General features: G+C 48.6%; 1 protein-coding gene across 1 annotated transcript in view; it reads right to left on the minus strand.

The window, feature by feature from the left end:
* The window catches only part of DNAH11 (dynein axonemal heavy chain 11), a 4,227,155-nt gene that overhangs the window by 956,903 nt on the left and 3,257,258 nt on the right, over positions 1 to 12,994 (minus strand). The window contains exon 63 of the mRNA XM_069648254.1: positions 9,013 to 9,186. Coding sequence (XP_069504355.1) covers positions 9,013 to 9,186 — 174 coding nt within the window. The remainder of the gene's footprint in view (positions 1 to 9,012; positions 9,187 to 12,994) is intronic.

A 12,994-nucleotide genomic window follows, 5' to 3' on the forward strand; every position in this document is an offset into this window, starting at 1 on the left:
CTACCCATGGTGCCATAAGGGTATTCCATGGGTCTGTTCACCAAAACCAAAGGAGAGAGCTGCACCGCCAGGAGTCCCACATGAACTCCTGCGCGGAAAACACGACAGAACACACAATAAAAAGAGGTAAAGGGCAAGGATACGGAGGCCCTGTCCCTCCGAGGCATTTCCAGCATCACACAGTTGTGAGAGGAAGGGAAGCCAGCCAAGTTGAGAGAGAGAGGAAGAAATAGAGTCTCGAGGGCCGAGGAGGCATAGAGCAGGGAAAGAGGAGTGGTAGATGGATTTAAGGGGAGTTAGGTGAGACACAGGGAGTCCAAAGAGGAGAGAGGAGCAGTAGAAGAGGCGGGAGAAAATGAGGGAGGAGATTAGGAGATTGGAAGCATGGAATGTGAGAGAGGTGCAGATCTTGCGGATGTTATAGAGGTGGTACCGACAAGCTCGGGAGGTTAGAGAGATGTGGTTGGAGAAGGAAAGAGAGGAGTCGAGGTGGAGGCCAAGATTGCGGGCATGGGAAGATATGGGGAGCTTGGAAGGTGGAAAGTGGATGAAGGGAGGGGGAGAAGGGGAGAGAGTATTAGGAGGGAAGAAAAGTACCTCAGTCTTGTCAGTGTTGAGGGAAAGAAAGTGGGATGACATCCAATTTTTTATGGCCATGAGGCAGGAAGATAGAGTGAGGTGGAGGTCAGATGTGAAAGAAGAGAAGGAAAGAAAGAGTTGGGTGCCATCAGCATAGAAGTGGTGGGAAATGCCGAAAGAAGAAATGACTGGCGAGAGAAGGGATGTATAGAGAGAGAAAAGAAAGGGTCCCAGCACGGAACCCTGAGGGACGCCATAGTTCAGGGGGAGGCTGGAGGAGGTGCGGCTGCCCCAGGAGACAGTGAAGGATCGACTGGAGAGGTAAGAAGTGAGCCAGGAGAGAACAGAGTCTTTGAAGCCAAAGGAGGACAGAGTGCTAAGAAGTAAGGGGTGATCTACGGTATCAAAAGCTGCAGAAAGATCAAGGAGGATGAGAATTTAAGATTGCTTAGCGTAGCGAGCAGTGAGGAGAGAGTTGAGGACACAGGTGAGGGCTGTCTCAGTGGAGTGTTTAGGACGGAAACCAGATTGAGAGGCAGGGAGGAGGGAGTGGGATGAGACGAAAGCAGAAAGTTGAGAGGAAGCAAGGCGCTCAAGGAGCTTAGAAATAAAGGGGAGAAGGGTGATTGGCCAGAAGTTGGAGGCAATAAGAGGGTTGGCAGAAGGTTTCTTCAGGATAGGGATTATGGTAGCATGTTTGAAAGCTGAAGAAAAGGTGGCGGAGGAGAGACAGATGTTGAAAAAGGTGGTTAGGTAGGGAATAAGGAGGGGGTACATTTTGGGGATGAGGGAGGTGGGAGAGGGGGCAGCAGTAGGGTGAGTTTTGGACAGGAGGTGGGAGACACATGCAGGGGTGATAAGAGAAAAGGTGGACAAGTTGGCAGAGCTGGAGGAGGGTGAGGGGGTGAGAAGGAAGAAGAGGAGAGGATGTTCTGGCAAAGATAGAGGATTTTGGATGAGAAGAAGTTGGCAAAGTCAGAGGGAGGGAGGGGAGAGATCTTGGAAGGGTCAGAAGTGAGAGGGGAGAGAAGCTGAGAGAGGTTCTGGAAGATACAGCGAGGATGAGAGGAGGCTTGTGAGTGAAGGAGGCTAGAGTAGTAGGAGTGTTTGGCAGCTGAGAGGCAAGAGTCGTAGAGAGAATGATATGAGAAATAAGAGGATTGATTAATCAGAGAAGGGGATTTGATCCAGCGTCATTCAAGGCGTCAAAGGAGGCAGCGCATGGACAGAAGGTGTGAAGAGAGCCAGGGTTGGGAAGGTTTGTGAGAAGGGGAGAAGGGAGTGAGAGGATACAATTGGTCAAGACTGGAGGTTAAAGAGGAGGTCAGTGAGGAGAGGGCGTCATCTGCGGAGAGGGAAGCAAAGTCAGAGGGGGGGAAGGGAGGAAGAACATGAGTCGTGGAAGAGAGTAGGGTTAAATTTGCAGAGGTCGCGATGAGAGAAGGAGCGAGAGGAGGGAAAGCTGGGGGAAGAGAGGGGGCAGGAGTGAGGGAGAATGAGAGCAAGGCGTGGTCAGAGAGATAGTTGGGAAGAGACGATATAGGGGAGGAAGAGTAAGAAGAGAGAAAGATGAGATCAAGTGTGGAGCCAGAGGAGTGGGTAGGGGGGGTAGGAAGGGGAGAGAGGAGGTAGGAGTCAAGTAATGAGAGAAGAGGAGAAGAAGGAGATGTGGGTAAGAGAGGGAGGTTGAAGTCGCCAAGGACAGAGAGAGGAGTAGTAGAAGGAGAGATGAGAGAGAGAAGATGGTCAAGGTCTTCATAGAAGGATGAGATGGGGCCCGGAGGTCTGTAAATAATTAAGAAGGAGATTGCGTGAGGAAAGGTGAAGGATTTGTAAAGAAATTCAAAGGAAGAGATGGTGGGGAGGGTGAGGGAAGGGGATGAGGAAAGACATTTACGGTGAAAAATGAGGCCGATGCCACCTCCACGACCAGAGGGGCGTGAGACATGGAAGAAGGAGGAGGAGGAGGTGGAGAGAGACGCAGGGACTGTGGAATTGAAGAGGGGCATCCAAGTCTCGGTGATGCAGAGGAAGTGAAGATTGAGTCGGAAAGAACAGGTCAAGGGTCGCAGTGGCTTTATTGCAGATGGAACGGGCATTCCATAGGGCAATGTTGATGATGCTTGAGGGGCTAGCAGTGGGGAGATGGATAAGATTGGGGCGAGAAGGGATAGTGCGGGGAGAGAGTGGTGGGCAGGGGGGTGTGAGGAGGGGGTGGACATTAGGATGAGGGGGAGGAGGAGGAGGAGGAGGAGGAGGAGGAGGAGGAGGCGGGAGAGGGGGATGGAGAAGGATGGAAGACGACGAAGGGAGAGACAGATGGGGTGCATGGCAGGAAGGGGAATAAGTAAGTGCTGGTGGATGTGGGAGAAGTGAGGACAGCAGGGGCCAGGAATAGGGGATGCAGCAGAGAGTGATCAAGGGGGAATTGGAGAGGTCAGCAGAGCGGCAGAGCATCCAGGGCGGAGGGCGGCATAGCGTCCAGGGCAAAGGGGTGGGCAGCGGAGGCTAGGAGGAGTCCCAAAGGGTAGGGGCCAGAATGGCAACAGCAGGGGCCTAGAGTAAGGGTTGTGGCAGGGTGCGAACAAGGGTAGCTGGAGAGATCAGCAGGGCAGCAGAGCGTCCAGGGCAGTGAGCAGCAGAGCGTCCTGAGAACAGGGGACAGTGGTAGGGCCAGGAGGGGGCGGAGGTTTGAGTGAGCTGGGTAGTCTTGATGCCAAAGTGGTGGCTCCTCCAGCCCTTGCTCCAGACAGGATGGTTGCTCTTCCCTGGGCAAGTGGTGAGGTGCAATGGGTTACGGTTTGCTGCACCTTCTGTCAGGCCTCGGTGAAAGCCGGGATCGATTTATGCGTGGGTTGGAGGCCAGAGACGGGTCCTCATCCAAGTACCTGAACTATGAAGTGTGCGCGCTGAGAAGACCAGAGCAGAGGTCGTTAGCAGCGGGCGGATTAGGTGGCCCCGGTGGTGTTATTATGGGGGGGCATCCGCTCTGTAGTCCGTCCAGGTCAGTGAAAGCTGCTGGGGGGATGGTAGACCGCAGGCCCTCACACGGTGTCCCCGGCTGTACAAGGGTGCTCCACGTGGGCTGAGCCAGGCAACCAGAGAAGTGTGGACCACGGGGGTAGCAACACAATTTAGGTGAGGTCAGTCAGCTGGGGGCCAATGTATCTGCACCTTCAGTGGATGGGAAGGGGGAGCTGGATCGCTGGTGGGTGAATTTGCTCACCTGCCGCTGATAGTGTCCTCCGCCAGCCGGTGTTCCAGCACTAATGCTCGTCAGCTGTCAGTACACGTGGGCCAGGGCTCACCTGCACTACGCGCACAGTAGCAACGTGTGCTGTTGGGGGATGGGTGGTGTCCTGTTCTTCGGGTCAGCTCAGTACCCAAGAGGGGGGTTTTACTGTTTAGTTTTCAGGTAAATGGTGGAAAAGTTGGAAATTGTACAGAGGGGACGTTTTAACTTAAGTGAAAACTAATATGGGCCCCTTGGATGCAATTTAAGTTTTAAATCAAAATAACACCCAACAATTTTTCTAGGAGTAAGCTTTACTTAATCTAAAAAAAATACTTTTTATGAATATTTAAGATTCAACTAATTCACAAAATTACTTGTTGCCATTAAAGCACCTATTTGCGTGTCGGGCAGTACTTAATTTCAATTGTGAACAATGCTTACCATGCTCACAAGGTAAGCAGTGTTCAAAATGACAATTAAACCCTGATCGACATGCAAGCATGTCGGTCAGGGTTTAATTGTAACTGTACACGCTACCTGCTATCTGAGCATGGTGAGCAGCGTGTACAATGGATCCCTGTGGGGCTCTCCAGCATTTGTGCCGGCATGGAAATCCATGTCGGAGAAAATGCTTGAGAATATGTATGGCAGAAAGGAAGAGAGGCAGCAGAAACCCAAATTGTGTTGTTCTGCCCTCCTCTCCACCATAAAAATGAACAAAAATGGGTAATGACCCAAGAATCATGAATAAAAACTTAATAGAAGGCATTTACGCATGTTTTTTAGATCACTGTTAGAGGTTTCGGCACTTTTAAGGGAGAGACCGGGACTTCAGGGGGGAAGCGGGATCGAGGAACAGGAAGGGGAGGAGCTAGGAGAGGGAACAGCAGTTCCATGTTAAAAGCTAAATAAAGAAGACGTATGTTTCCATGCCCTCTGGTGTTGTGTCCTTATTTGTGTAACGGATACAACAACTGGTGACAATGATTTCTCCCCGCACACCAGAGTCCTCCGTGAGACACAGTGAACTCACTGTGTCTATCCTCCTCCAGAGGCGATCCTGCCTCCGACTCTGTACTCCATGGGTGTCGGACGATCCCACGACACGCCTGCTCCTGTGGCAGTCTGCCACTCCTCTCCAGGGGTGATCACGCCTCCTACATCCACACACCAGTGTGCCCAGCGATCCCTCCGGGGCCCATCCAAGTAGCAACCTGCCACTCCACTGCACGACAATCCACCAGCAGCCCACTGACTCCAGGCCACGTGGACCACATGGCACCAGACCGTACTGCGCCTAAGGAGAAGAATGCAGTAAGTGATTTGCAATCCCGCCAGCAGCCCATTGGCAGCGCCCGCTCCCACAACACGGAGATCTCGCCAAAAAGAATATAAGAAATAATTTAAGAAAAAAAATGTTCTTTTTTTTCTCCTTCTTTCCTCAAGAATAACAAACTAATCTATTGCCTACACTAAACGGTGATCCCGCTGTCAACAGGCAGTTCCAGCAGCCCCCTCAGTGACATTGGCAACCAACCCCCCAGAGAGGATCCATAACCCATTAACAGCAAAGCCAGGGACATAGGCCCGGCAGGCCCTGAACCCAATACTCCAGCCTCTGGTCCCTGCAAGTGCCAGAATGCCACTGTCACAATCCGGCCAAGAATCCACACGTTGGGGCAGAGATGGTGCAGATCACTATAACAAAGGATACCTCAATGATTACGTCAATTTCATCCATGATGACAACAAAGCCAGAGAAGTGCCCACAATAGTGGTAAACCTGGGAAAAAAACACTTCTGTTTTCTCATCGACTCGGGTGCAACGGTCAAAATCACGGTGGAGCAATAATTCAGCCAGATGCCAGAGCAACCCAAACTTACAAAAGCCAAATCAAGAATTTTTCAATGGGGGTGCTGCACTACCCCTAAATTCGGACAATTCAAGAAACGCCTGACGCACAATGGTCTCGCACTAGATACCACAATCCACATCATTCAGAGTCCAACGAAAGGTCGCTGCCTCATCAGCTACCGCACAGCATGCTGCCTTGGCCTAAATAACATCCACTTCTAAGAAGGCGAGGTGATCCAATCGACCACGCTAGGTTGGAACACCGGTGAGCAGGTGTGGGCAATCAACACCACCCCAAAAACAGCAAACCATATTACGAAAGAGACAATCCAAGCCAAGTTCCCAGACTTGTGCAGAGGTCTAGGAAAACTCAAGGGAGCACCAGTTAGGCTGCACATCCACGACACCATCAGACCTTTCCCTCAGCACCCCAGGAGGGTAGGGTTTCACCTCCAGGACGCAGTCTTGAAGGACCTCGACCAGCTACTAGGTGATGGAATCATCGAGCCGACAACGGGTTCCACTCCATGGGTATCCCCACTGGTCATCGTACCCAAAGAAGGAGGATGCCTATGCATATGCGTTGACATGAGGATGGTGAACACTGCCATACAACGAGAGCGACACCCTAGTCCATGCATCAAGGACATGATTGTGCTATTGAATAATTCAATCATGTTCTCGAAACTGGAACTCATACACGGATACCACCAGATGGAACTTCACCCAGACTCACAAAGTATCACCACATTCACCACTCACAAAGGACTTTTCCACTTTCAGCGATTAAACCTCGGCATCTCCACGCTGACATTTTCCAGGAGGCCATACAACAAGTAATTAGTTTGATCAAAGGCACCCTGAACTATAGCAACGACATGTCTTTGGCACATCGCAAAAAGACCACGACACAGCATTGCTGGAGACATGCAAAGCATTTCATGAACCTGGCCTGACACTCAACCTGAAGAAGTGCAGGTTCAGTGAATGGAAACTGAAGTTCTTTGGCCACATCTTTTTAGATGAGGGAATGACACCAGACCCAGATAAGGTCAGCACCATTACCAACCTATAAGAGCCAACACAGGCAGCAGCCGTGCGTTAATTTCTCGGCATGGCCGGATACTGCGCATGATACAGCCCACATTACACATTCCTCACTGAACCCCTGTGTAGATTACTGCAGAAAGACTTACCGTTCAAGTGGTTTATAGACTGCCTGGCCGCATTCAATAGCATCAAAACAGCTCTAGCTGAGGCATGCCGGCTTGCATACTTTGACCCCAATTGGCACACAGAGAAAACTGTGAATGCCAACCCGATGGGACTAGGTGCCATTCTAGTGCACATGAGAGGGGCAGACATGCACCCCAGACACATTGTTGCCTATGCGAGCAGGGCCCTGTTGTCCACAGAGACGGCATACTCACAGGCTGAAAAGGAAAGCTTGGTGGCATTGTGGGAGTGCAATAACTTTGTTATTGGAAAAAGGTTCATGTTGGTCACCGACCACCAGGCACTTCTCTCGCTCTTCGGAAACCCTTGCATAAAGATGCCACACCCAGGATTGAATGATGGGGCATCAGGTTGCAGGAATATGATTACACAATCATCCACAGGCCAGGAAGGGACCAGAACCCGGCGGATTACCTTTCCGCCACTCATCTGGAGTGCCATTGACCCGGCAAAGGAGAGGCTGAATACATTAATTACATAGCTGCCAATGCCCTACCACTTGCACTGTCCCTTAGAAGCCATTGCCATCCCATCTGCAGCCGACCCATCCATAGCACTGGCCATTAGCCTCACGTCCAACAATAAATGGAAGGATTACAACGGTGCAGTCCTAAACCACCCGGGGGTGTGCAGGGAGGAACTAGAAAGACTAGCAAGAATACATACCAAACTAGTAGTTAAGGACCACTCCATCCTACTGAGAGGATGTCGCCTGATCATGCCTGTAACACTCAGAGCCAAAGTCATCAAAACGGCACATGAAGGCCATCGGGGCGCAGACAATACAAAAAAGCATTTGCGGTCCCAAGTATGGTTCCCACTCATGGACTCACTAGGAGACAGCTGGGTCAAGAACTGTCTGCCATGCAATGAACCGCACGAGCTGAAGCACCCATCCCACTACAACCGACACATATACCAGAACTACCATGGGACAGGGTAGCTGTTGACTTCTACGGCCACATGGAGTCTGAAGAGTACCTCTTAGTATTTATCAATGAGTACTCAAGGTTCCCTATTGTAAAGAAGGTGACAACGACAGCCTACCCACAGGTGGCCACTACATTCGACGACGTACTCAGCGAGTGGGGCATCTCACGGTTCATCAAATCAGACAATGGAGCCCCCCACTGGCCACAAGCCAATGGAATGGCAGAACGATTCATGGCCACCATTAAAAAGACAGTACAAAGAGCATGCATTCACGTTTGATGAGATGTTTGAACTGCAAACTGTTCCTTGTTATTTCGTCGGCTGATTCTGGCCCGTTCCCATGGATCCTCTAATGGCAACCCCTTTCAGTGGTGTTTGTGAATATCTTGCATATTTCATTCTGGACATGGCTTGCTGGACTAGGACTTCATCTCGAGGTTGGAATTCTGTGGCCGCTGCCCTACGTCTCATGTCGGTGTCTATTTGTGTATGTTCTTTTCTTTCTGTTTCTCTACTTATGATTTCTTCATCTCCTTTCCCTTGCTCGCTGGTGTCCCTCACCAACCTGTTGTGCACTTGGTATTGCATCATTAGTTCTGCAGGTATCATGTTGGTGGCTTTCTGCTGTGTGTTGTGTTAATCCCGCAACAGCGTACAGAGTGCTTAATGGGGGTTGTTGGCTTCTATGCATGCTCTTTGTACTGTCTTTTTAATGGTGGCCATGAATCGTTCTGCCATTCCATTGGCTTGTGGCCAGTGGGGGGTGATCTTGTAGATGGCAGGAAGCGGGAGTGAGGAAAAGGACGGGGAGGAGCTAGGAGAGGGAACGACAGTTGCATGTTAGAAGCTAAATAAAGAAGGCGTATTTTTCCATGCCCTCTGGTGTCGCCTTCTTATTTGTGTAAGGGGTACAACAGTCATGACCTCTCAGGTCACAGAATATGTTGAAAATGTGACATGTTTCTGAACACATAGCATTTGGAAATAAAGTCACGGTCTTAAACTGATTTTCAAAACATAACAGATCATACCTGTGTAACAAATTCAGTCCACTCATTAATTTACAATTTTCTATCTATCATGTAATTGGTCTTATGTTCAAAACTAAAACACATTTTTCATTCATCGTGGTTCAGGTGATTTCTGAACTACTGTCAATTTTATAAAATTGTACCTTTTGGGATTTTAGGAAAGGTATCCACATGCTTTCTACTAATTCTTGTCGATAACGTCGTGTAAATGAGCCAACATAGGACACAAAGGCCGTCGTCAAAAGAACATCTCCACACAACGTCTTCTCTTGGGCTTCAAATGATTTTATGGATTCACTCCAACGTATTTTCTCAGACTAGAAGACAAAAGTGGTATATTTTCATGAAAGCTATATTTGGTAATTTAGGCAGAGGGGTGACATGGTCAATGCATAGGTTTCTCAGACCAAAAGGAGGGTTGCAAAGTGGAGTGGATGAACAGGGCTAATGCAATGATAGAAAAGATAGTATATTGGTATATGTAAACTATGGGGAAGGGAATTAAAACAATTAAAAGTGGCAGCTGGATACTCTTGTGTAACAGTTTTCACAGGGAGTAATTGAAATTGGGGAGCGGTCGTACTTGTGAGTAATAGTGGGTGAACCCCTGCCAGCCAAGTTCATAAATTGAGCTGAATACAGAATTCAATATTTGGCTGCAAATGCTGCTCCCCCACCCACCGAAATCATGCCCAAATCCCCACGAGAGATACGACATGGAGTACATGCATGGGCGAGCAATCCAGAACCACCAAACATCCCACAGAGCTTTGGAGGCACAATCAGACACCCCCAATTTTCTGGGCAAGTTTGACGGCGTGATAAAAGGCCCAGCTCACTTCACGATTCTCTGCAGGTTTTGGTTAGCTGTTAGGAGGAGGAGCTGGCATGACCCACACAGGCGGAGAGCAGGAGAGCTTGTGCAGTGGCCCCTTAGAGCATTTTTTGTGTCTTTACTCATTTCATTCTGTTCATTACATTTTATTGTACATTGTGTTTTTCTTGTCTTTGACTCCCTTTCCATCCCGTTTTTCTTTCCACCCGAAAAAGAAATAAAATTGAAAAAAAATACATTCATGAAAACATGTTGTGAGGTCCTTTGTGATTTTCCATTATCCATTCCCCTTACCATTCCTACATGAACCTGAATATTTTTTTAAAAACACATTTGTAAAAACACTTTGTTATTATTGTTTTGGATCCCTTTTCCTGACACTAAACCACAAAAAGATAAACAGAAACCCATTGTACTAAAAACACCTGCAAAAACCTTTCCTTAATGCCACCCAACAACTGCATCTCATCTTCAGCTGAGGAGGAGTGTCAAGGCCCTTTCATAAGGAGCCAGAAGTGTCAGAGGGGTGCAGAATCCAGACATAGCAGAGATGATGCACTTCAGCATGCGGGAAGCAGAAGGAGCAGGAGAAGAGTCAAGAATACTGAAATGATAGAGTCTGGAGAGTGATGGGGTGAAGTTGAAGGAGAGGATGCAGAAGGCTTGAAAGCAGGTGGACGAAAGGCAGGAGTGGCAGTGGCAAGCTGGGAAATATCCTCACGTGGTTGAAGGATAGTATGTGCGTGATTGCACTTAGGAATATGCCTGAGAGTGCTTCAGGCCGACATCTCTCGGGTTCCCGCTGACTGTGAAGGGCCACAGTGGGTCCCAGATCGCAGTATGTCCGGCGTACCTCTGTATACTTCATTTCGAGCTGAGGACCCCGTATACAGAGGTACGCCGGACATACTGCGATCTGGGACTCACTGTGGCCCTTCACAGTCAGCGGGAACCCGAGAGATGTCGGCCTGAAGCACTCTCAGGCATATTCCTAAGTGCAATCACGCACATACTATCCTTCAACCACGTGAGGATATTTCCCAGCTTGCCACTGCCACCGGAGCAGCAGAATCAACGGACAGCACCACCAATGGTGCCTTTCCTGACGAAAGCCAGCATATAGACCGGCTTCAATCAAGCCATGTTTTGGCCGAAACACACCTGTGTCGATCCCCGTGACACAACTGTATCTTCCCCCTTGTGTATGTTGTGTAAATATGTGTTGTGTACACCTTGTGTGAACTAACCCTGGGGCCATTTTCAAGCCTCAGGTATACTTTCCCTGCTTGATAGTTCTTTCTCTATCACATCTATACAGGGAATGTACTTCAGTGTGGAGTTTTAACCTCAACACATCAGAGGTTGACACTTAACCCGTGTTACCACCGTTCACAATCACTTTTGTCCGTTTGATGCCAAAAAACTTTCGTGCTTATCGAAAGACCTGTAAAATAAATTGTTGAATGAACTAAAAAAGGACTGTGTCAATGTAAAATAAACATACATGCACGGCACAACTGGCTTACTTGTAGGATCTTCTTCATCCTGATTATTCCTTTTTTTGTACATATACCCACCTGGGTAAATCAGGACTCCGCCAGGCGCCCTATATTTTCTACCAGATATGGAGGAGGGACAGGGTGGAGAAGGGCTTGAGAAAAATGAAGAGAGGTGTGAAGGAAAATTAACAGAGAGAAAGAATGAGATAAGAGGAATTCAAGGGTGGCTCACGCAATAGAGAGGAAAATACCGCGTACATCATATACCTGATAGAATACATTGGATTAGGGGAGGAGGTATGAGAAATTGGTAAGGTTTCAAAGAGGCGATAGGAGGGTCAGCTGAAGAACACAGTGGTAGGAGGAGGAGGGAACGCTACCCCAGGTACAGACCACCATGCATCATTAAGGAAGGCAAGAAATAGCAATACAAATAGGAGTGCACCTTTCTACAGACTCTGCTGACCAGCCAAGTGCCCCAACCCCTGCTGTAATCACTGGAGCATTGTCTTTGTGGCTCCCAACCACCTCTCTTCTAATGCTAAAGCCTGAAGCAAAGCAGTCAGATCAATTGCTCCAGTGGAATGGGCCTCCCAGAAACCGCAGACACCAGAAGAAGAAGGAGAAGATGATACCCATAATAGAAAATGAAGTTTGGAGACACGCAAGCCCTCAGACTTTGGGTGACTCCAAACTGTCAAGTCCTGCTAGGAGGGAACCCCAGATTTAGAGACTACGTATTTATTCAAGAGACTTTACCATGTTGGAACTCATGGAGAAGCCAGCCTGCTATTTTGTTTCAAGTTGATCTCAGCTTGTGTTTACCCAAATAATCATACAACTGTTCAACTCCCGCTTGTGTGGTGTGTGCCTCTCAATGATTCATACTCAGCTTCATGAGATGCCCCAAAAAATAATTTCTAGTCCGAGTGGCTCCTGGGTGTGGCAGTACTTCCCTGTCCCAGAGGGAAAGGTATAGAGGGAGGCATGTGCAGTTCTGTTTAAGCTCTGCAATAATTGGGTTTGAAGACTAACCATTATGCTTTTGTTTGTTTGTTTGTTTGTTTGTTTATTTTATTTATATAGCGCAGACCAGGCCCAAAGGCAACCGGGCGCATATCTTGGCAGAAAGTTACAGTTATAACATATCATCACATTGGTGTTGACACAACTGCAACGTGTAAACACATTTGGTGGTGGTACAAACTGATGTTTAATTTACATGTGGCATCCACTTCACCCAAGATGCAGGTCGATACCCACCACGATGGAGAGCACGATACCACAAGAAAGATGTACAATCACAGCCAGTGTCACTGGATGCAGCTATCTGACCTACATTGCCTCAACTGTCTTTCAATGTCCCTGTTGTGGAAAGGTTGACTGCGACTCCATACAGAAGCATACAGCATGATTGGCCTGGCATGCTGGCATCCGTTGTCTGCATTACTGGGTGGTGGTCAGTTAGGGAGGTATGGAGGACAGTATCATCCAAGATGCTATGGAGACCCACTTGCATGCCCATCATCCCCAACAGCATCCACCAAGTAGTATGCACCTTAATCTCTCAATTCCTCCCCTATTCTGTGCACTTCCACTTGTTCTCCTTTAATCCCACTCCACCAATAGAACTTCCTATCCTCTGACATATAAACACACACTAACATATGTGAACTCAAGTCAGCCCTTCAACTTCATCTCCTACAATTGGAAAGGGCTCCGACAATTGCCAGCAAATTCCTGTCCACCTTGATGCCCTCTCCCCACTTGCCATTGCATATATGATTGCTC

The sequence above is a fragment of the Ambystoma mexicanum genome, chromosome 2q (genome assembly GCF_040938575.1).
Source record: "Ambystoma mexicanum isolate Mex_15411 chromosome 2q, UKY_AmexF1_1, whole genome shotgun sequence".
Lineage (NCBI taxonomy): Eukaryota > Metazoa > Chordata > Amphibia > Caudata > Ambystomatidae > Ambystoma > Ambystoma mexicanum.